Source organism: Sturnus vulgaris, chromosome 2 (assembly GCF_052056855.1).
Source record: "Sturnus vulgaris isolate bStuVul1 chromosome 2, bStuVul1.hap1, whole genome shotgun sequence".
Taxonomy (NCBI): Eukaryota; Metazoa; Chordata; class Aves; order Passeriformes; family Sturnidae; genus Sturnus; species Sturnus vulgaris.
In genome coordinates, this window is record NC_142244.1 from 86,367,286 (window position 1) to 86,389,435 (window position 22,150).

The 22,150-nt window shown below is 39.7% G+C and overlaps 1 protein-coding gene across 1 annotated transcript in view; it reads left to right on the forward strand.

Moving 5' to 3' along the window:
• Window positions 1-22,150, forward strand: part of SLC9A7 (solute carrier family 9 member A7) — a 67,502-nt gene that overhangs the window by 21,343 nt on the left and 24,009 nt on the right. Inside the window, exons 2-11 of the mRNA XM_014892385.2 lie at window positions 10,252-10,451; window positions 11,789-11,866; window positions 12,530-12,606; window positions 13,256-13,368; window positions 14,685-14,790; window positions 15,077-15,218; window positions 18,558-18,663; window positions 18,987-19,075; window positions 19,188-19,301; window positions 21,619-21,730. Coding sequence (XP_014747871.2) covers window positions 10,252-10,451; window positions 11,789-11,866; window positions 12,530-12,606; window positions 13,256-13,368; window positions 14,685-14,790; window positions 15,077-15,218; window positions 18,558-18,663; window positions 18,987-19,075; window positions 19,188-19,301; window positions 21,619-21,730 — 1,137 coding nt within the window. The remainder of the gene's footprint in view (window positions 1-10,251; window positions 10,452-11,788; window positions 11,867-12,529; window positions 12,607-13,255; window positions 13,369-14,684; window positions 14,791-15,076; window positions 15,219-18,557; window positions 18,664-18,986; window positions 19,076-19,187; window positions 19,302-21,618; window positions 21,731-22,150) is intronic.

Genomic DNA, 22,150 nt, shown 5'->3' on the forward strand with positions numbered 1-22,150 from the left:
TTTGCAGGGGAGAGGAATGAATGGCCAAAAGATAGCATAAATAAACAAACCATTTTAAGTGTGTAAACCATGTTTTTTTTTTTTAGAAGAAGCTCATGGGATGCACAATGGTTCTGCTCATGTAGGTGGGATCAGCCTTTGGAAGGAAGTTTTACTCCTTACCTTTTTCTGTCCTACTGAGGGGTCTTGCACCAAACCCCTGTGGTGTCAGTAGCTGCCCTGGATATCAGTGGGTCAGATTATTCCATGTAACAGCAGTTGGCTGCTCTTCATCTCTAGCAAATCTGATTTTATTAGCCCTCATCTGATACCTTTTGCTAGTAGGAAATATGAAATCATAGGTTCCCATCCACTTCTGTGCCACTAAGGAGGCATGCTGGGTTTAGAGTTGAGGTGGCATGCAGAGAAGAGATGAAATGGATGTGATTGCTTGGACACCTTGTTGGCACCACTGTTGCTAAAAAAAGATGTAAGGGCTGCAGAAATGTCAGGCTGCAACTGCACCTGAGTTCTGTTGGGAGCAGGCAAGGAGGCATCAGAGAGTCTTGGGAGCAGAGCAAGAAGTTAGTGACTAGGAACTGTAGGGTGAGCTCGACTGGAAAAAGGTAGAGCTTGTGTCAATTTAAGAGGCAGGAACAAGGGTGGTAACAGGCTGTGTAGGAGGTTGGGAATTGCACCTGTGGAACCTCTGGACAATGTGCTGCTTGTAAGCTGTCTGAGCTTTTGGATGGCTTTTTTTGCTACAGCTCAAAATGCTGTAGCATTCTTTCTTCTTCTCCAACTCATGGGAATCAGTCAGGAAGGCAGAAGTGTCCTGAAACTGCTCATGCACTGCAGGCTGTGGCAGAAGTCATTTGCTGGCTTCTGCAGTTAGTGCTAAAACAACTGCTTAAATTTTGAGTAATAGTAGATTCCTCTGCTCCTCTGGACAGCTGTCCATCAGGTCCTAGAAGAGCATTTGCCAGCTTATTTTTTTGAGTTCAAAGCACACATAGTGGGATGGATGTTAGAACAGCTGTACAGTGGGGTTGACAGTTGTGGAGTGGTTGTGAGAAGGCCATGGACAATGTTAGAGTAGCCACCCAGAAGGGAGAAATGGGAAACATGTGGCTTCTTGGCTCTGCTTTGGGACATGTCCGTGAGGGGCACTTGCTTCTGTGAGATGGGATAGATCTTCTATGGGGACTGTGTGTGTTTGCATGCTGTAATAACAAGGCTTCTATGGTCAGACATAATGATCACAGAAAGCCAGAGCTGTCATCTTGCTCCTATTTCTGTTTTTTGGGTCACTGAGTTTCTCTGTAAGCCACAAACCATTTTATCTACAAGTGCTGGTTGGTTTTCTGCCCACAGCTACAGAACATGAGGCATGCCTCAGCAAAAAAATATTTTCTTGAAAATTTAGTCAACTTGAAACCTTTGTCTTCTCTACATGTAAAAAGTTAATAATTTGAAAAGGCTTGGTGCAAAAAGATCTTTGGAAAGAGAGAAGTACTGGAATGTTTTCAATTGTCTCAAGGAGAACTTTTCTGGTACATGTTTAATTTCGTTCACCTTCCTCAAATTTCTTTTTGTTCTTTTCCTCCTAAGACTTTGTTTTTTGGCCCCTATCCTAATCAGAAGTTCCCAGAAACGGTTTTTGGGATGAAGGCCTCCACACATATCTATTACTTTCTACAAATAGGCAAAGGCCTGAGGCTGGGATGTCAAAATTCTCCTAGTGAGAAAACAGACCTAGCTACACTCCTTGGAGCTATTGTGAGATCTCTGAACCCAAAGCTGATGGGTGTATTTCCTGCCCCTTCCCCCTCTCATTAAGTCAAACCTTCAAAATTAAATGACAGTGTCAGCAAAGAGATTGTTGTTGCTGCTTAATGAGTTTCAATTGGGTTACAGATTGAAGCCTGACTCCTTGCAATGACAGATTAATAATTCCTTCTGCTGAAGATTTAGGGGGGGATAATTATTTTCTGGGCTTTTTTTTTTTTCTTTTTAAACTGGAAAGCTCATTTCTTGCTAGTGCCTGAGCCAGGTGCTATTACTGTAAATCTTTTTGTAACAAAAGACTTGACATTATTATTTTTCAGATTCTGAGGAACTTGTGGCCCCCCATCTGAGATATGCTGAGTGTTCTAACATGCAAATGGGAGAAAAAGCAGTAACAGAACACAAGGATTAAATAGAAAGCTTTCTGTTATACACTGTAAAAACTGCTGCTAGTCCTGCTGTTCTTCTTGGTGCCTGCCAGCATGGTCACTGATGTGCCTGAGGGAAAGAATCTCGGTGTTTGGGATTTTACTCATCTGGCTTAGAAGCCTCTGTTGAAAGAAATGCTTCAGTTCTTCTGCTGCTGCAGGGGACTGGGAGCAGTTGCAGATGGTACTCTGCTAGGGAGTCACTCCTGTGTGAGGGAGGGAAAGGGAATTGGTGTCTTTGTGATGGCCCATTGCTGCTCACACCACTAGGAACATACATACATAGTGTATGTATGTATGGCTTTCACTACTTGGGTTTTATAAATAAGGAGGGAAACTCACATTTTGAGAAGTATAAAGGAGCTTTAAATATGTTATTTATCAAGTATTTAACAGCAACTGTTTTGTTAAATCTGTGTTGTGTGAAACAATTATTCAGTAACTAAACTTGAAAACATCTGAGTTGAGATTAGTAGCAGACTCTGTAAACTCTGACAAATACCTATGCCCTTAATAACTGTGGTACTTTTTTTCTAAATTGAGATTGTCTCTTTAAATTGTCTTCTGTGGCTTGTCCGAGGTCTTTCACTGAGTCATTACTAAGGCTGGGGTTGGCTCAGGGACCTTGACTCATAGTCCCGTGCTTGGACCAGGGGCCACATGTGATTACCACAGGACAGCAGCTTCTTCCAGGGCTGCATGTCAGTTCAGGCTGTTTGACAGATGCTGTCAGGTTGGGGGATGTGTGTGTGTGTGTTTTGGCTTTAGGGGTTATAGCTCTCCTGTGCAAATGTAAAGCTGTATGTGAAACTTAATAGTTCAGAAACTAACTTTTGAAATTCCAAAGCAATCTTCTGTTTAAATCTCTTGATAGTTGTATTTTTAAATCACTCTTCTTCTACCTTGAACCTGTTCTTTAACCCCACCATCAGTAAGAATGTGCATTACAGAATAAAGCATATCTTACCTGCCTGCCCCATAGTTCATAATTTTTTTTACCATTTTGCTATACATGTTAGTATGTAAATCATACAACATGACACAACATGAAAAAGAACTAGATCCCTACACTCCTGTGAGTTTTTTGCAACCAAAGGCTTGCAAGAAGGCATGAGTGCACAGTGCACATGTGTCTGACAGCACAAAGCCAGCAAGTTAATTTGACATTTGGTTCTGCACAGTGTGCTGATAACTTTTTTGTGCAATCTGTTTATTTAAGTTCAAAACTATGCTTAGTTTGGCTCATTTTAGAAAGTGAATAAAATGCTTATTACAAAGATGCCCTTGATAACATACTGCTATGTCTGCCTACAAGGAGGAAGAACTACCCTCTTGTTTCCTGTCTTTTAACTTCCTTATCTAAAATAGCCCTAAGGCAATAACAAAGCATGCCCTTGAATCTGTTATTCAGCATTTTAGGGTTTGGATATCCTCAAAAATTTCTTCCAGACTTCAAGAATTAGTATCCTCTGCCTTCCTTTCCTGTTGAAAAAGACTGGCTTTAATTTTTTTTTTAACTGAAATGTAGTGAGGATTTATCATGTGTTCACACTGCTGAACATAAACTGCTTCCCGTTTTTCAAAGTCTGCATCTTCTGCAGCGATGTGACAAGCTAGTGAATGCCACACAGGCAACATTGCACCATTGAGAAAGTAGTTAATAGATTAGCCATGCTGAGTGCAAGACAGAATCACAGAATCACAATTAGGTTGGAAAACCTCTCTGAGATTGGGTTCAATTGGGACTGAACTCCACTATATCAGTAGACCACGGCACTGGGTGGCACATTCAGCTGTTTCTTAAACACCTCCAGGGATGGTGACTCTACCATCTCCCTGGGCAGTCTGTTCCAATGTCTAATCTGCCTTTCTGTGAAGAAATTCCTCCTAATGTCCAGCTTCAACCTTCCCTGGCACAGCTTGGGGCCGTTTCCTCTTGCCCTGTTGCCTGGGAGAAGAGGCTGACCCCTGCCAGGCTGCAGCCTCCTTACAGGTGGTTGTAGAGAGTGATAAGGTCACTCCTGAGCCTCCTTTTGTCCAGGCTTAACAACCCCAGCTCCCTCAGCTGACAGGACTTGTGTTTCAGACCCTTCACCAGCTCCACTGCCCTTCTCTGGACCTGTTCCAGCACCTCAATGTTCTGGGAGTGAGGTGTCCAGCAGGACTTGAAGTGTGTCCTCACCATGCCGAGCAGAGGGGAAATGCAGATGCTTCCAGAGGTGTGGGGGTCTGCAGACACTTGCTTACCCCTTCCTCAAGGGGTTGTATAGCGATCCTCTGCCCTCCTGTGCAGGGTAGTACACTCAATGGTAAGCAAATGGTATAGAGAGAGAGTTGCTAGTGCTTCTGGAGATGGTATGTAACATGTGATCTGATTTTTTTTTTTTTTTTTTTTTAATAATATACAGTGTTATTGGCTCAGTTCTGGATCGGAAAAGTGCTTGAATTGTTTTGTACAAGTTGAAACTTCCTCAAAAGTCACCGGGAAATTTGAAGGTGTGGACTGTGAGGTTCAAAGGCTGACTCTAATAGGAAAAATATTTTATCTGTTGGCATTTAGGGTAAAGTAAAACTTTCCAAGTGTGGTATCTTGATGCATGCAAACATCCAGAAGAAAAATGATCTATGTGATAAACACTATGTATTATTGTTAGTCTTTCACCTTGAAAATACATACAGGGCTTTCTTTCATCCTTCATGCCAAGTTTTTTTCAGCTTTGTTTCCTTGTCCTCAAGCTGGTATAAAGTTCAGTTTGGAAGTAGGGAAGAAAAATCTAGACTTTTAAACACAAGAAATCCTTTTCCCCTCCATATTATTTGTGTTTATTTTCTAAAGCAAACAGTATTTTACTCTCTATCACTGAAGAAGCTGGTGTCCAGGTACATAAAATATGCTATTCTGCCTCTGTGTGGGCTGCACTAAGGGAATGACAAACTCTGCCAAGCCAAGACTGGCTCTCACCACTGACAGTGTTTCCCAGTTTCACAAACCTCAGTGGTTTGCTGCAGTGTCACTTCCAAAATATACTAGCATTGTATTATAATCAAAAAGAGAGAAGTACTAGCAACAAGTACTTTGTGTGATGTATCACAGTACCTGCTTTCCTGTCCTTATGTGGAATTAGCTGAATGTCTCCTGGTCTCCCATTTTGCCTGCTTTTCATAGGGTCAGCTGAAGCCCAAGGCAGGTGGCAAAGTCAGGGTGGACTGAGGCAGTAAAAGTAATCCCTTCCTAGCCTGCTGGATCTTTTTGGCTTTTATGATGAGACTCATTGCTATTTCTTTTGCTCTGATTTACTGAGTTAGGAGTGCAGTGTTTCATTTAAACAAAATAAAAACCCAACTCCAAAGCAACAGAAAACCCTAAGACTTGATCCAGAAAGCAATTAATGTGATTTTAAAGAAATTTTTGTAGTATGAAATATCTGTCTGAGGGGTCCAAACGTTCATGGGAAGGACCTTGGGAGGTAGTCTTGTCCAGCCCTTTCCTCACAGCAGGCCCCCACAGCTTGGATGGCTCACAGCCATACTCAAGTGAGTTTTGGCTATATGCAAGGAAGATGATTATGCAGCTTTTGTGACAGCCTGGTCTGGTGCTTAGCCACTTCATTGTTTTAAAACAAACCTTGCCTAATTTTTTTTGCCTGCATTGCAACAACTTTGCTGCCTTTAGTCTTAATCACTGTGCACTTTGCAGAAGATTCTGTCCCTCTCTTCTCTGTCTCCCCAGAGAGTGGCTGCAAACAGCAGTAAAATCTCTACCAAGTCTCCCTCACTTGGAAGGTTGGAAGGGAAGGACCCTCAATGTTCAGCACCTGGCTCTTTACCAGAAGTGTATGAAAGAAACTGTATCTAAACAGGTTTGAGCTCACAGGTTGATCCACTCCACTGATTCACAGATCAAGTTGAATTCACTGATCAAACTGTGTGATGTGAAGTGTGAATGCCTCTGGTTCCTTCTGCCAGCTGCCAGCTGGCACACCCTGAAACCTCAGGGGTTCCTCAGGAGAGAGCTGAGCTGGAAATCACACAGACCACGGTTCTTTCCAGATAAAGGCACTCGTGGTTATGTGTGTCTTTCTGAATTCATGTTCTCGCTTCAGTGATCTCTGTACTCAAACAAAAAACCTAAAGTAAAGATGACATTTTAAATGGTCTGTTGTTAGATTGGTGTTGACCAATCCAGTTGCATCAAAGGAGGTTTAGATTGGATATTAGAATTATTTTTTTCACTGAAAGGGTGAAGGATTGGAATTACCCGGGAAGATGTATGAGTAACCATCCCTAGAGGTTTTAAACGTGTAGGTGTGGCACTTTGGAACATGGTTTAGTGGTGGACTTGGCAGTGCCACGTTAACAGCTGAACTCAGTGATTTTAGGTATTTTCCGACTTAAATGATTCTATGACAATGTCTGAAATCTAATATTTTTCATTATCAGTAGTGATTCGTTTCTGAAAGGACAAAATATTCCCAGGTTTTAATGCTTCATTTCTAGTAAGATGTTCTTTATGTAAAACCTGCATGATCAGCGTTGTACAGGCAAGCTGCCAGCATAAGTGTTCTCTCTAAAAAGTGAGAATGCAAGTCATGCATACAGGTTATTAAGTACTAGTTTTTGAGATAATCTTTCATAAGAGTCTTTGAACAATGATGTGAACTTGCCCTTGCATTAGCTACCCCAACCTAAAACTTTGAAAGTAAGGCCTTTCTCAAATTTTGAAATATTTGTACCTATTTATAGCTTTCTCTGTCTTGTGGCAGTCTTGCAATAAAAGGCAGTGCTGGATTTATTTGGCTTAGAGGTTCTCTTTTTGAAGAGGTAGAGTGTTCTTAAGCAGTCAGAAAATTACTTGCTTTTGTTCCAGGTTCTCCATAAACTCTTCAGCAGTAACAGCTTGAGTAGGGGTAACATAGACTTTATGTACTGATTCTTCCATATCTGTTCCTAGATTCCAGCAACCATTCCTTGCTTCCAAATAAACAACAGAGGTATACTAAATTTATGCTTATTTTAACAGCCTATAAGTAAGTCTTAGTCTAGGCTTATCCATTGAAAAATTCCAGGTATCTCTCTTTCTATTCTACTTTTGCTCTCTAGCTGCAACGCTGATGTTTCACAAATGGTTGAAATCAAGTATTCAGAGAGAATTACAGAGGATGCCCTGGTCTTCTGCCTGGTATAACACCTAATGGCAGACAGCTTAGAAGGGCATCCTGCCTGAGGCTACAAATCAGGCAGTTCCTTCTGCCTGAAAAGCACTTGGAGTTTTAGTTTTTTGTGATCTTGGCAGGCTGGTTGAGCTGTCTGAGCTTTGTTAATGTCATTTTATCAAGTAAGATGGGATGTAGAAATCACATAACAAGTCCAGTAACTTTTTACTTCGTAAAAGATGTGATGTCCATTGGAAAATGGAAAATTCTTCCATGTAGTTTTCTGTGAAGACTTCAAATGTTTTTAGGAAAAGCACTAATGACTTCTGTCAAATGTTGGCTTTAATGTTTCACTTTATTGTTCAAAACCTGTTGGTTTGAGAATATATTTTTTATATATATATATACACATATCAGTGTGCCTGTGCCTTTGTAAAGTCAGGGAGCTTTCCATTCTTCTAATTCATCTTTTGAACTAACAAATGTCTAGTATTTTGCTAATGAAACTGGGTGTGGAATTTGCATGTCTTTCTTGGGCCCCTTTTGTTTTCATACATATTTCCACTAATGACTGAGCTGTGGGTAGCTTTACCCACTTGACTGCTTCTGGCAGCCTTTTGCCTCAACAAAGGCATCTGGTCCGGGTGCATCCTGCTGCAAGACAGCACCCTGACAGCAGAGACCACATGCTCCTAATCTGCATGGTGCTCAGTGCAAAAAAACTCATCCAATTTGGTGTTTTATCAATAGGAGGTGTATGAAAATTAGCTGTGCTACTGGGCCACAGGAGAGTGAGGATATGGGATAGAATGTTTAACTTCAAATGCTAAGTACTAGTTATGAATGTAATTGTCATCTAACTGGTATATTTTATTATGAAGGAACATGTACAAGTGGATTATATTCAGTTATGTAGTGGAATCACCTCCTGCTCTCAGGTTTTTCTTCCTAATGCAATAGTAATGGGGTTTCCCATCTGCTTTTGCAATGCATTCAGTAAGGACAGTCTCTGACCCTAAGGTGCTCCCAGTGTCCCCCTCTCTATTCTCAGCTGAGTAGCAATATAGGATTGGCTTTATGCCACAGCTATGTATAAACTCATCTGTACAGTTTTCTTTTTGCATTCTGATTTACTACAGGATTTCTGCCTGATGCTGGTTAGATCAATTTTTACCACAGTCAGTCTTCCTGATGCATTCTGTGAGGATAGCTCTTCCTAGCTGTGAGTAGGGTGAGAGCAGCAGAAGGCTTAGGCTGCTCTCCTGGCTGGGTTGGTGGTGGTGTCTGTAGCCATAACTGGTAGTGCAAGTGGCTTGGAGGTGACTGGCTGTAACCTGTCACTTTGTGCAGAGCTGTGTTTCTGCCTCATCCATCATATATAGCTGCAAAATGCTCTGGTGGTGTTAGAAGATTGTTCTATAAATCTGTGTACTTAAATTGTTAGCATTTGAAATTTCTGTAAGTAGATTTATCTTGCTTAGGGGATCTCTTGCCGTGTTCTCTCTGAGTATGTACTTCCCCTTTCTAAAGAAAATGTATCTTAATATTCCAGTTACTTTGGAGTGATCATGTTGCTGCTCTGTTCTTAGAGAAGGAAAGCTGGGCATGAGCCTCCCACTAGTGTCACATCTGCTACATGCTGTATCTTCTTGCATTGAGTTTTGGCCCTATGGGCTTTAGGAGAATGAGGCGTGTTCCTTTTGGTTGGCTTTTTGGGGGTGCAGCTTGGTTACTCTTTGCACTATGTCATAACAATAAGTCTATTTGGGTTTTTTGTTGTGTGTGATAAATTTTTTTTTGCTTGTTTTACCTCATTTGTTTTTTGGTTATTATCTGTCAGCTTCATTTACTATCTGGGGAAACTATGGATGCAGAGGGAGGGTCACAAGGAGCAAACCCAACACTGACTACTGACTTGTCAACAACGGCATCAAACATCCATCTTTATCTTGCAGTTGTCTGGAACAAGGATTAAATTGCAGATCATCCTAAGGCAACAGGGGAGCCTTTAGTAAGTGGGTATCAATTTGTTGATTTACCAGACCAAAACCACTTTGACTGTTCTTATATGTTCTCTCTGCAGATGCTCTTTTCTTAGTACATTGTAGCAGGCATGGTGCTCAGTTAGAACTTAGTGCTTCTCCAGTCCCCTGGTATTAAGTTACAAATTATTTTTGTCACTCTGCCTAATGAATTTATTATTGATAGTGTTTTCTGGTTGGATTTTCTCTGCTGCCTAAGTAACTTGTCCTATATTCCCGAATCCTGGATCTCTTATGATTACTCATTTACACCTTATATTATTTTTGTTTATGTGAAATGTGGAAAATACTTGTAAATGACATGTAGGGTCTTCTTTGTGCATGTCATCTGTCTTTTAGTTTTAAAGTTTGTGGAATACAGAAGGTTGTGCAACAGGCACTGTTTACTTGCCTAGAATTGTAAGACTGAAAACTGCGTCCTTGCTGTAGCCATAAAATAATATGGCAAGCATCACCATTTCAGATCAATTATGGTCACGTTTCCATCAGTTGTTGCTTTCTGGCAACAGTGTGTTTGCTCTGTTCTGTTCCAAGGCAGGTGAAATATATTTGATGTGTCCTAATGTTTGGCCTCTCATGTGACTGGGGCTTTACACTTGTGAGGTGTGAATGAGGGTGAGGAAGACAAACTGAAATGGAACCTTTTGTTTGTCACTTCAGTCAGGGACCACATTCTTCAGATTCACGGATAGTTTTGATGTGCTTTTCGTCTGCAGAAAACTGATAGTAACAATTCACTCCGACATGTTTATGATGCCCATATGCTCGTAGAGTTCATGCACAATCCTTTGGATGGTATTTGAAACTCGTGAAAGTGCAGGAGTAGCAAATCAGCCTCCTGGATTTTTACCTCTCTTCCAGGACTCATAGTTGGGGTGATCTTGAGATACGGGACTCCCTCCACGAGTGGCCATGACAAACCATTCAGCTGCTCACAGGAGGACAGGCCCTTCACCACCCTGCTGGTCAACGTCAGCGGCAAGTTCTTTGAGTACACGCTCAAAGGAGAAATAAGCCCTGGGAAAATCCACAACGTGGAGCAAAATGACATGCTGAGAAAGGTGAGGCTACACCATTTCACATGGCTAAGTGTTTCTTCTTCATCTGTGCCTCCCTCCCTCCTCCTCCCTCCATCTCATTTGAACCTTAGGTAGTGTCAAGTGTCAGTATTCCTGATAGTAACAGCACTTTGTTTAATTCAAAAGAACCTTCTGTATTATATCACTGCTGGAGAAACTGTGCTCTGTTACGTATATATAGTGCTTTCCTAAAGGCCTTGGTCTGAAGACTTAATGTGTTTCTAACATCTGTAGAATTCACAGAGACCAGCTGAACCAAAAAAAAAAAAAAAAAAAAAAAAAGCTTTTGCTGCCTTGTATAAATGCAATACAAGGAGAATGATAATTTCTTAGTGAAATGTGATTGTTCTTTGAGTTGTTGCTTTTTTGGTGTTTTTGTTTCTTCTTCCCCTAGGGTTTTAAAATCTGTTAATTGTCAGGAAATAGCTACTGCTTCCACCCTGTAAACCACCAAATGAGACAGTCTGGTGTTGGAAGTGAAATTCACCTATCAGCAGTTTTTCAGATGTGTTATTTGCCTTTTTATTCAGTGTCAGGAATTAATCACCTTTTGTGTGTATCAAGGCTAGACTTTGAAGCATAGGGTTGTGATCTCAAAGTACTTCTTTCTGCAGATTATGAAGAGAGCTCAGCTGTCTATGTGTATCCTTCTGCTGTAGGTATCTCAAGTTAGCTGAAATGGCTCCTGCTCTGGGAGAGCACATTTGTCGTGTTTGTCTTCTAACCTGGCCTTAGCAGTGGGTGAAGAGACCCTAGTTAGTCTCATGTGTGTGAAGTTCTTCTGTTTGCATTTAACTGTTGGGGGTTTTTTTTGTTCTTTAGAGTAGTGTAGTCCTCCATGGATATCTGGAACTCCTACTGAAATACATGGAAGAGGTGTATGATCCAAATTTCTGCAACCAGTCTTGTATCTGACTTGATTGGCTTACAATATCTATTCAGTGGCTTAACCTGTGTGAAAAAGTAAGCTAAAATAGCATTTCATCTGCAGCTATACTAATATCAGGTATCACAACAGGAGAAATCTTCTCCAGCATAATTTCTACTAGAAATTTTTAATTTAAAATAGGGGACTGTGTTTAGGATTGCTGCCAGATCAAAAGTAACAAATGTAATGCCTATTCTTTCTAGATGTTATTTACCAACAAGAGCTGCAGCTTTTTGCTGCTATGTAGAAATAGAGCTGGCCAATGTTTTAGAGGCTCAACTTATCTATTTCAACAACCAAAAATAGTGGTTGTCAGAAAATGAATGAGGAGAAAGTTCTAACAATTTGTACATGTCTATTTCTAATTGAAATTTCATATTTTATTTTTTAGGTAACATTTGACCCAGAAGTTTTTTTCAACATTCTATTGCCCCCTATTATTTTTCATGCTGGTTATAGCCTGAAGAAAGTAAGTGCAATAACTTCTTAGGAGAATAGATCCTTTTTTTTAATGTGAGATTACTGATTTTTTTTCAGGATTGTAGTCTCCTTGCAGGCATTTACTTATAGTAAGAAAAATCTCATTTCCTCCAGAGATGGTTAGGTAATATTGTTTTAAGAGAAAATACATGTATCTTTGAGTATAAAGTTATTAAACTCTATTGAATTTTGCTGATTTGTTTTCCTTTGAACTTAGCCAGACATTAATGTCAGTTTCATTTAAAATAAAAGATGTTCCATTATGAATTGTTTTGGTCCTTCTCAAATGTCCAAATGTAGTAAATTATGCTGAGAAGCAGATCTAACCTTGAATCCCAGTGGAGATGTGCCAGACCCTTAATGGCAGAAAGGCCCAGATTATGATCTGGCTTGAAGACACCATGAACTGGTGCTGGTTTCTGTCAATTAGCTTTCTGTCAGTAAGCTACATGTAGGATCTAATGCATGGCACAGATCTGGTTTATTCAATTTATTGAAGTTGGATTGAATTAACATAGAAGTAATTGAAATGTTTCTCTGAAATAGTGGCGTGTTTGTGTATTGATGCAAGTTGAAGTAGTGTTCTACATGGTTTTGAATGGGCAATATAACTTTCCTAAAGTAAGTAAATAAACTTCTTTTTCCTGTGCAGAGACACTTTTTCAGGAATTTGGGGTCCATTTTGGCTTATGCCTTTTTAGGAACAGCAGTGTCTTGTTTTATTATTGGGTAAGTGAACTCTGATATCAGTTTCTCTCTACACTAAAGTTTAAGCTGATAAAGCACAGTCTCTCTCTCTTTGCCTGCATGTATGTGTTTTATCTGTGTATATAAACACACATTTAATGTAAGATAGCTGGACATGCTGGTTTGCTTGCCTAAAATCTCTTATGCTGCTCATATTACTGTGTCATGTATATGGATATTCTTTATAACAGAATCCTGAATTGCATTGTGACCTTGGCTTGTCTCTCAAAGAATTTCACTACAGAAATAATCTATTATTATAGACTATCCTTACCTCAGAACTTTTGACCTGTGTATTGTATTGGGAGAAATAATACCAAGGGGAATTTTGAGCTGGGAAAATTTGGTGGAAAACGGAAGAAACATGTAGACTCTGTGCTAATTGTGTGAAGATTTCCGACTTTGCTCACTGGTTTTATTTGATGTCTTCGGGATCATATATTGCTTCATTTGCTTCATAGGGGAAAGAGGAAGGTACGCTTTGAGAGCTTTGTGCTACACTGTGGCAGCGTCCCACTGAGCTGTAGCATAAACAAGCCTGTCTAAAATAATATTGCCTGTGCTTTCCCTCGGCCTGTCTGAAATGCACCAGCTTGTTTGACTTTGAATGTTTTATCTCCTTTCTCTTCAGGAATCTCATGTATGGGGTTGTGAAACTAATGAAGTTGGTGGGTCAGCTGTCTGATAAATTCTATTATACAGACTGCCTCCTCTTTGGAGCGATAATATCCGCCACTGATCCAGGTAGCTTGAACATTTTTTAATAACCTTCCAAAATAAACCTATTGTTAGGATTTTCAGCTGCATATTAACAGAACTCTATTTTCAGTTATGTCGTACTAGAATCTCTGAACCTCTTCTCTGAAATAGATGCAAATTCTGGGCACTTTGAAAGCTGTTCTCTGCTGATTTGTGACTGAACTGGTACGACATTGTGGTATATTTGGAAAAAAATCTAACTCTCCTGTTCAAATATTTAAATACGTTTTTTGTTAAGTGGTTTCTTGTTAAGTGTGCATCAAGTTTAAAACTGCAAATAGATGAAATTACTGTATTTTCTGAATAGCAACACTTCCTCCTTCAGCTACATTGTTTGAGGCTGGGTAATTTAAAAACAATATTTGAAGCTTTTAGGTTCTCTAGGTGGGGGATTTTCTTTTCCTCTTTCAAATAAACTTCATGTTTTACAAGTTAAGGAGGAAGAATGCTTTTCTGGCCAAGTAATTTCAGTTTTGCACAAATAATGTTGACATCCTTCTGAGTCAAGCAGGCTCACATTGAAATCTCCACTGACAGATCAGTTTGTGGGCCTGGTAAAGGTCAGGGGCCAGGGTGGGGGGTGCTCAAGTATAAAGCTTGACATTTAAAGCAGTTTATTTAAGGTGCTTAGTGGTGATTAGTGTGAAAATGGGAAGTAGCTCCTGTGATTGAGCTGAGCTCTGAACAGCTGGTGGTTGCATACAATTTATGCAAAAAATCACCATGTGATATTTGAAGTGCATATTTGGGAACATCTTCAAGATCATGGTCTTTGATCTCAGAATTTTCTTGAAAGAATGATTATAAATATTTAGCACTCTTGTCCTTTTTAAATTATGTGGAAATTCATAACTGTGGCATAGTGCATACTTAGGGGAACGCTTAGGATTATTTGTACTATTCTATAATGGCTGAAATAATAAACCTGTGTCGACAATCCATACAGCTTTTAAAAGCAGGAAGAGCTGCACAACATTTTGCTTACTGTCTTACATGTTCCATGTTCTAAAATAGTATCAGGGCTTTGGTAGAAGGGCTTTGTCTGCCTCATGCCCCTTGATCATGGGTGCCTTGCTATGAACGTTGTGCAGATGGGAGGACAAAAGAGCCACTTGCTAATGGAGCTGCCCTAAAAGTGATGGAGGAATTGCTTACTTGTAGGTAAACATGGCTACAGTTCCCCATTTTAGTTTTGATCCTGTACTTCAATTCCTGTTTTTTGTTACTTTAGCCAAACTGGAAAGTCTGCTCCACAGCTCATGCAGTCATTCTTGTGTTGTTTTCATCTTTTCTTTCTGCAGTTACCGTGCTAGCAATATTTAATGAGCTGCATGCTGATGTCGATCTCTATGCCCTTCTGTTTGGAGAGAGCGTGTTGAATGATGCCGTTGCCATTGTATTATCCTCGTAAGTAACTGTGTGAATTTCCACTCTGAAACTACTAAATTGCTTTTGGCATTTGTCTAAAATAAATGCTTTTTCTGAGAAACGTTATTTTAAGTTCAAATGCATTGCCTTGAACTGGGTTGATAATCATTGAAAACATTTGCCAAGGTCCCTAATGCACACTTAGGCCAGAATGACACATATACCTTCAGCATGAAATTGCCTCCCTGTAGCTCAGGTAGTGCTGTTAAAGAAAAAATCCCTTCTGGTGCCATGTCTAACTTGTCATTGTGTTCTCTCTTTCTAGATCTATAGTTGCCTACCAGCCAACAGGTGAAAATACCCATGCTTTTGATGCTGCAGCATTTTTCAAGTCTGTTGGTGTTTTCCTGGGAATATTCAGTGGTTCTTTCATGATGGGAGCAGTGACAGGGGTTGTGACAGCTCTGATATCCTTTTTCATGTTTGGCTATTCCAGCTGAGATGGCACATGTGGACATTATCAGGGCTTTCTTGTTTCCCATTATAGCAAAATTGACTCTAGCTTGTTTAATTCTGAGTGTGAAGATGTGATCAGTATTCATGTGACTTCTTTCCTATAGAAACACATTACAGGTAGCCACAGAATTAACCCTTTCCAATAAAATTGAGGCCATAGTAGAAGTTTTAGTGGTGTTGCAACAAACCAAGAGAGGGCCTTAAACAGGCACATCCTAATAGCATTTAGTTTCTTTTTATGGAGTTAGAAAACCTAGTTTTTATTTTTAGTCTTAAAAGACATTTCCTATGATAAATGGTATTTGATTCTGTCTTCAGCAAAATCTCTGAGTTATTTCTGACCCCCACAGCATTCTTTGAGTCCTGCATTTAAACTTTTTACCAGGAATCTGATGTCATACATCTTGGATAAGATTGTATCTCTATGAGAGTTTAACTGAATAACATGATGTGCCTTGCATGATCTATTCTGTTCTCTTGATGCTTGTTGCTGCTATTTGGTTAGATCTCTGAGGTGCTTTGCAAGCAATTTGTGTGGGTTTTGTTTTAGGCTCAGGCAGTAGACCTTCAGCCTGACCTGCTCCAGGAGTCATGATGCTTCTTCAGGAACAAAATTAAGTCTTTGCTTTCTGACTGGCTAGTATAACCATATCTGTACATATCCCAGGCTGATGTGATGTGTCCTAGACTTCTGAGCACTGACCTGAAAGGGGTAAAATGTGATGTTTTACACAATGATCATGAACCTGTGACTCTGAAGCAGTAATGTCTGAACTATATCTCATATACACAACTGTGCAGATTTTCCTGACATATCTTCATAATGGAAACTCTTTAAGTAAAATGGTGAAGATGTGCTGTCGATGCTTTAATGTTCAGTCTCAGTTCCACTGATCTGCAATCAATGTGACCCAGAACCACAATTCTTCCTCTGGCTTTTAGGCTACCAGCCATCCATAGCTCTCACTGCTCAATGCAGCTGTTGTGGGTTTTGGCTGGCTGGTTGGTTACTAATTAAGGCTGAAATGCATTCAGATCCACTTTGTAAAATTATGCTTCTGAAGCAGCAACCAATCCTTGCTTTTTTAATGGTTGTGCTCAGGAAGGTGATGTGAGGCTGTTCAGAACAAAGCCTCTGTGGTGGCATTTTGTGTGTGTGTGGGGGGGGATATTTTTTGTTGTTGTTCTGTTTTGGTTTTGTTTTGTTCTTTTTCTTTGGTTGTTTAATTATATGACTATTTTCTTTTAGAAACATCATTAATGCCATGCAATGCTGTAAAAGTAAACAAAATTTGCATTTTACTATTAATAGCTGATTAGAACCCATAAATTATGGATTAAGTTAATATTCCTAGAGTGTGAAGTACCTATACCTGTACCTCTCTGAATAAGGGGTTTCATGCAGTCATGCACTGTCCTTTGAGAACAGATAGAATGCTTGGTTTCCAAACGATGCAGATAATATACAAGGACTTATTCTAGCTTTCAGCAAGCTGTGGGGTTTTTTTTTAATAGTTAAGCTATAGTACTGCATTGCATATTTTTACTAAATTCCAGCATCTGACTGGTTGAAAAGATGTGAAATACAAGGCCCTGTCTAACAAATAAAGAAAAGACTTAAGAAAAAATAAATAATATTTTAGTTTCAGTTAACATTTCAATTTTATCAATTATATGAAATAATAAAATTATTTTTTTCTTGCCTTTCTCTCATTTTGATCTTCCTCAAAATGATGAGCACAGGTTTTTGTTTCAGATTTAATAAAGTATTTTAGTATGGTTACTTAAAATAACAGCAAGGGGAATAAACCATTCAGTTCACAAAATTTCCAGAAAAGACTGGAAATAAGGAACTGTTTCTGACAAGGCCCCTTGCTTAACTTCAGGGGATCAAGGTTCAACCTCTTCCTCTCCCATGGAGTGACTGTGGCTATCTAGTTTCCTTAGGCATCCATGAATGTCCCTTGAGCCAGGCCCTAGGATTATCCGAGTACTCTGTGGGGAAATGGGTTCAAATTTTTGTTATGGTGGATGTTGCTGCTTCAGAAGCATGATCGTAGAAAATAGATCTGTTTGGGGGAAGTGGTGGGGAGGAATTCAGCTAACCCCAAAAGCTGTAGAAGTGTTTTCTGTGCAGAATTGCCAGCTGTTTAAAAAGTATGCTGCATTTTATATTTGGTATAATGCCAACATGGAGAATTTTTTTTTTTTAATACTGCTCTGGACTTTGTTTTGAGGGCAACCTGCTGACAAAGTAAGGTCATGGCTGAAGGTGTGTCTGGAGTGTGTGTTTGCCCTAGTCCAAGTCAGCAAAGAATATCAGCAAGAAGTAGGTGTGAGTGGAGAGAGTGGAGAGTTGGTACTGATTGCCTTCATATGAGCTGTGCATAGCTGTTTGCACCTCAGCTATAGGGTGCTGTTCAGTATTTACCTGCTGCCAGAGTAGTGCTTAGGAAGAAGAAACACCAAAAGGATTCTATAAATAGGTAAACAACCTTTTTCGTAGTGTATGAAGAGCTAAATTTAACACTACTGAAATATGTTTCGCTTCTTCAGTAGCTGTATGAATTGTTAATTCAGTGTGTACTTTGATGTTCCTCAGGTTTTGCTCTCCTCTGCAAGATGAATTTGTTTTTCTTTCCTTTAAAAGGCTGAGCTGATCTGAGTTGGCTTTTTCTCTAAAACACATCAGCACAAGGAGAGGAAATATATTTTGTAGGTAGCAATTGTTTTGCCTTAAAAGTATTGAAGTAGCCACGCTTGCTGGAAAAGACTTACTAACAAATCTGAAAAGAAAAATTCTTGTAAATCTTCCTGATTGTAAGGTTGCTGTAGTAAAGAAAAGCTCTGTAAATTAAATGCTTTTGAATGCATTTTATGCTTTATTTGAAGGTGGAAGTGGGACTTGTAATTGAGGTTGACAAGGGAACAAAACATCAATTCCCTACCAATCCCCTGAAAAGCCAAGGCACACTCAGTCTAAAAGGAACAGCAGGTATATATCCCTTCCTTGCTAGCATTTCAAAGGGAATAAGATAATATTACCTCTAAGAGGTGGAGCCACACTTTGTCATGGATATGCAACAAAAATATCAAAACTGATTGTTGCAAGTTAAGTCTGAAGTTTGCCTTGGTATGCTGGAATTCGCATTTTTCAGCATCAAAAGTATTTTATTTTCCAACAAGCATGGGATGTTAGTACATAGAAGTGTAGTAAAAGAGTTTTTCGTAAATACTGGGAGCAGAGAAGCCAAAGGATTTCTTTTTGATCCCTTAACAAGTGACTTAACGTGACAAAGTTTACCAAGTTGCACTGCTTCCCCCTGCTGGAAACTGCTCTCTTCTTCTTGATGTCCTGGAGCACTTTCCTGCTTGCAGAAGCCTGTGGATTTACTGGTGAGTTTCTTGGATTCAAGCACATGGAAACAGGAGTTCATCTCAGCAGCCATTTTTCCACTTTCTCACTAAATCTTTTAATGAGAAATGTGTTTATGCTTCAAGTTGGGGGTTTTTGCATCCTGTAAGCTGCAGTTTGTGTAACTAAGGCAAAGGTTTGGTTCAGACAGCATCTCCCTAACCTGGTAACTCACACAATTGAATGGAAGAGTCATAAAATCTCAAGGTTAAGAATGATGTGTAAACTAAATGGAGCTTGTGAAGGGAAGGTGTGGTGAGCTGACAGAAAACAGGCTGATTTTTCCATGTGGTTCTGTTCACAGGTGTGGTGGCTGTCCTCTTCTGTGGAATTACCCAGGCACATTATACATACAATAACTTGTCTGTTGAGTCAAGAAGTCGCACTAAGCAGGCAAGGATATCTTTTACCTTTTTTACAGTGCATTGCTGTAGTAGTCCATGTACTTTTGTTTTTACAGCATCATTTTTACTTGACCTTTAACATGTGATGTTTTTCTCCCTAGCTCTTTGAGGTGCTGCACTTCCTGGCTGAGAACTTCATATTTTCTTATATGGGCTTGGCACTGTTCACTTTCCAGAAGCACATATTCAGCCCCGTTTTCATTATTGGAGCTTTTGTATCCTTTTTCACATAGTGTGAAGTTTCTCTGTTGTCTTATGTGCTAAAGAACTTGTGATATCTGTTGGCTTTACCAAACAGAAAATGGCCAGGTGGGTGGCTGGCCTAATGTCTTGCAGGCACAATAATTTTGAGAAAAATCTTTGTTTACACCTTACATCAAGGTCCTAAGGCCTCTGTGCTACACAGTTGTTGGCTCTGTACCTGAATGTTAGAAGTCATACAATTTCACAAGATAAATGAATGAATATGCTTTACTGCGTGCTTTGGCCACTGACAGCCAACACTGCTGGTGTTGTTCTTGTATTTGAACTTTGGAGACCTAGAAAAGGATTCATTTTTCTCCCCACTTCCAGTGGCCCCTTGAGAAAGTAAGGGGCAAACTCCAAATGCATGAAAAGGAGTGTGGGTGAAAAGCTCATCTTTGAGCAGAGGTCAACATCTCAGGTGATGGGAAGACAAAGGAGCTGAGATGAGGTGCAGACCATGACATGAAGGGTACACCATTAAAGGTTCTGGTACCTGACTCTCAAATTCCCCAGAACTGAACACTTCGTAGTTGTCACCCTCTCATAAGCTCTGCATCCTGCCCCTGTTGAAATGGATTGTGTAACTCTCTCCTCACTATATATATTCCTGGCTGCTTGAAAATTCAGCAGAACTGTAAGTATGCATGAAGAAATGGGACCTAGTCTTCCAGTCTTCACTTCCCTCTGCCTGCCTAAGGAATAGGGCTATTGGCAATGGAGGTAAAACCTCATTAAAGGACTTATAAAGACGGCCATGTATGAGATGTACTTATTTTCTTTTCTTTCTACTGTTTTCTGTACTACTTCTCAGGATTTATCACATTTGTCTTTATTTTCCTTCGACCATTTACTTTTTACTGGAACAGTATTAAATGTTCCCCTGTGTCACCTCACATCCACTTTTCTGACCTAAGAAATGCTCCAGAGCCCTGCAGACTTTGGAAAAAGATATGAACAGAATAGTTGCATCTGGTTTACTAAGCAATTCAATTTTTCATGCTTAGTGTGGCCTTCTAGCTTCTCTCAAGTTGTGCTGTCTGCCCTGGGTTTGTTTTCAGAAGTAGTTTCTCTACCTACTTGCCTTTTAATATATTTTCCACGTCTTTTTCTACCACTGCATTTAACCTCTGTTGTCACTTGAGTGTTTCTCTACATTTGTGAGGAGGGCAACTGGTACTAGCACCTATGTTTTACTCAACATCTGTGGTGCCCATTGAATTAAAAACTTGCAGGAGTGAAATGTAGAGACATCACCAGTTTTTGAAAGTGAAAGGCTGGGTAAAGGCAGAGCTAGAGCCAGCATCCTTGGCAAAATCTTACCTATTATTCTTACATGCATTAGCCTTGATGGCTTCTATTGTCTGATTTCTGCAGTCCTCAAAAGGACTGGTACAAAAGTTGCTTGGAACAGTTATGTGAGGGTTATTGTACAAAATAATAATAAAAATATGATTTTCCTAGAGATATTCCCTGCTGACAGGATTGCTTTACTTTAGCTATGGCAACAAACCCAGTGGTGTCTAGAGCTCTTATATTCTCCTTATTTCTTTTCCATGGGAGATGTACTATTCTTCTAATGTTCCCATCCCAGCAGTAAATGATCAGTGTTTGTTTGGCTTCTGGCTGTGTTGGCATTTTATAGGATTTCAGTCCACCACTCTAGTTTTTCCCAAAGTGTTCATTATGCAGTGGAGAGTGTCTTCATCTTCCTGCTTCTTCACTGGAACCACTGGGTGTTTTCCACCACAGTTGGGGTGCTTACCACCTACTATCATTAGTTTCTGCAACACCCTTTCACTATTCTTTTTCAACTTCATTCCAGTGCTGACAAATGGCTTTTAGATTTATATTCTTTGTACCTCTGTACTGGTGTTTGCTAGCCAATAGGAGATTTTGCTTCTGCAGGAGTCATAATGGTGTGGCCACTTGCTGGTCTTAAGTTGGTTTCCCCTCTGTATACAGGGCTGCATTTCTGTTGTTCCAAAACTCAAAATTGATTTTTTGAAGTAAATCCTTAATTTATACAGTTGGTCATTTTAATAATAGGTATAATTCCACTGTGCATCTGAAAGCTTAGTTATATTAGTAAAAATTTGAATTTTGTGCAGTCACTTTTGAATGCACAAGTTGCATAAAATTGGGGAAAGTCTGCTTTAGATACATAGCTATAGGAAGAACACTTGATATCATGATGTAAATCTCTCACTAAAACAAAAGCTTCATGTTAAGGTACCAAAAATTGAATACTTCAGGAAAAAGAAATCCTTAACCCTCAGCTGCAAATAGGTTGCAATCTTTTTGGGCAGAGCTGCACATATCTACCCCCTTTCCTTCTTGTTGAATTTGGGCAGAAGGCATAAGATCAGCTGGAGCTTTCAGCATATGATGATGTTTTCAGGTAAGAGCAAAAATTCTGGGCAATGCAAAAAGTCTTAATTTTAACTCATAAGCAATCAACTGTGCTACCTTCTGTTTTTATGATCCACATTAATATATCCTAAAGGGAAGACTTACATGATGGCATGCTGCAACAACCAGTATCTTTCAGCCTTTACAGAAAGTGTGCCATGTCTAGGGTGGGTGATACCTTAAAGTGCTACCTGCTCACAGCAGACAGCACCTCATGTTGGGAAAAGAGCATTTTCATTTGAAGTGCTTGTGAAGAACATAGGAGAATTGGGATGTATCTCTTCCAAAAAGTTTTTTCTGGCTGAGATGATGTTCACATTGTGCAGAAACAGGTACCTGCTGAGAAAATCAAGGTGTATTTATGGGCGCCCTTTCCCACTTAGTTGGACAAAGGTATTTGACTTAAATT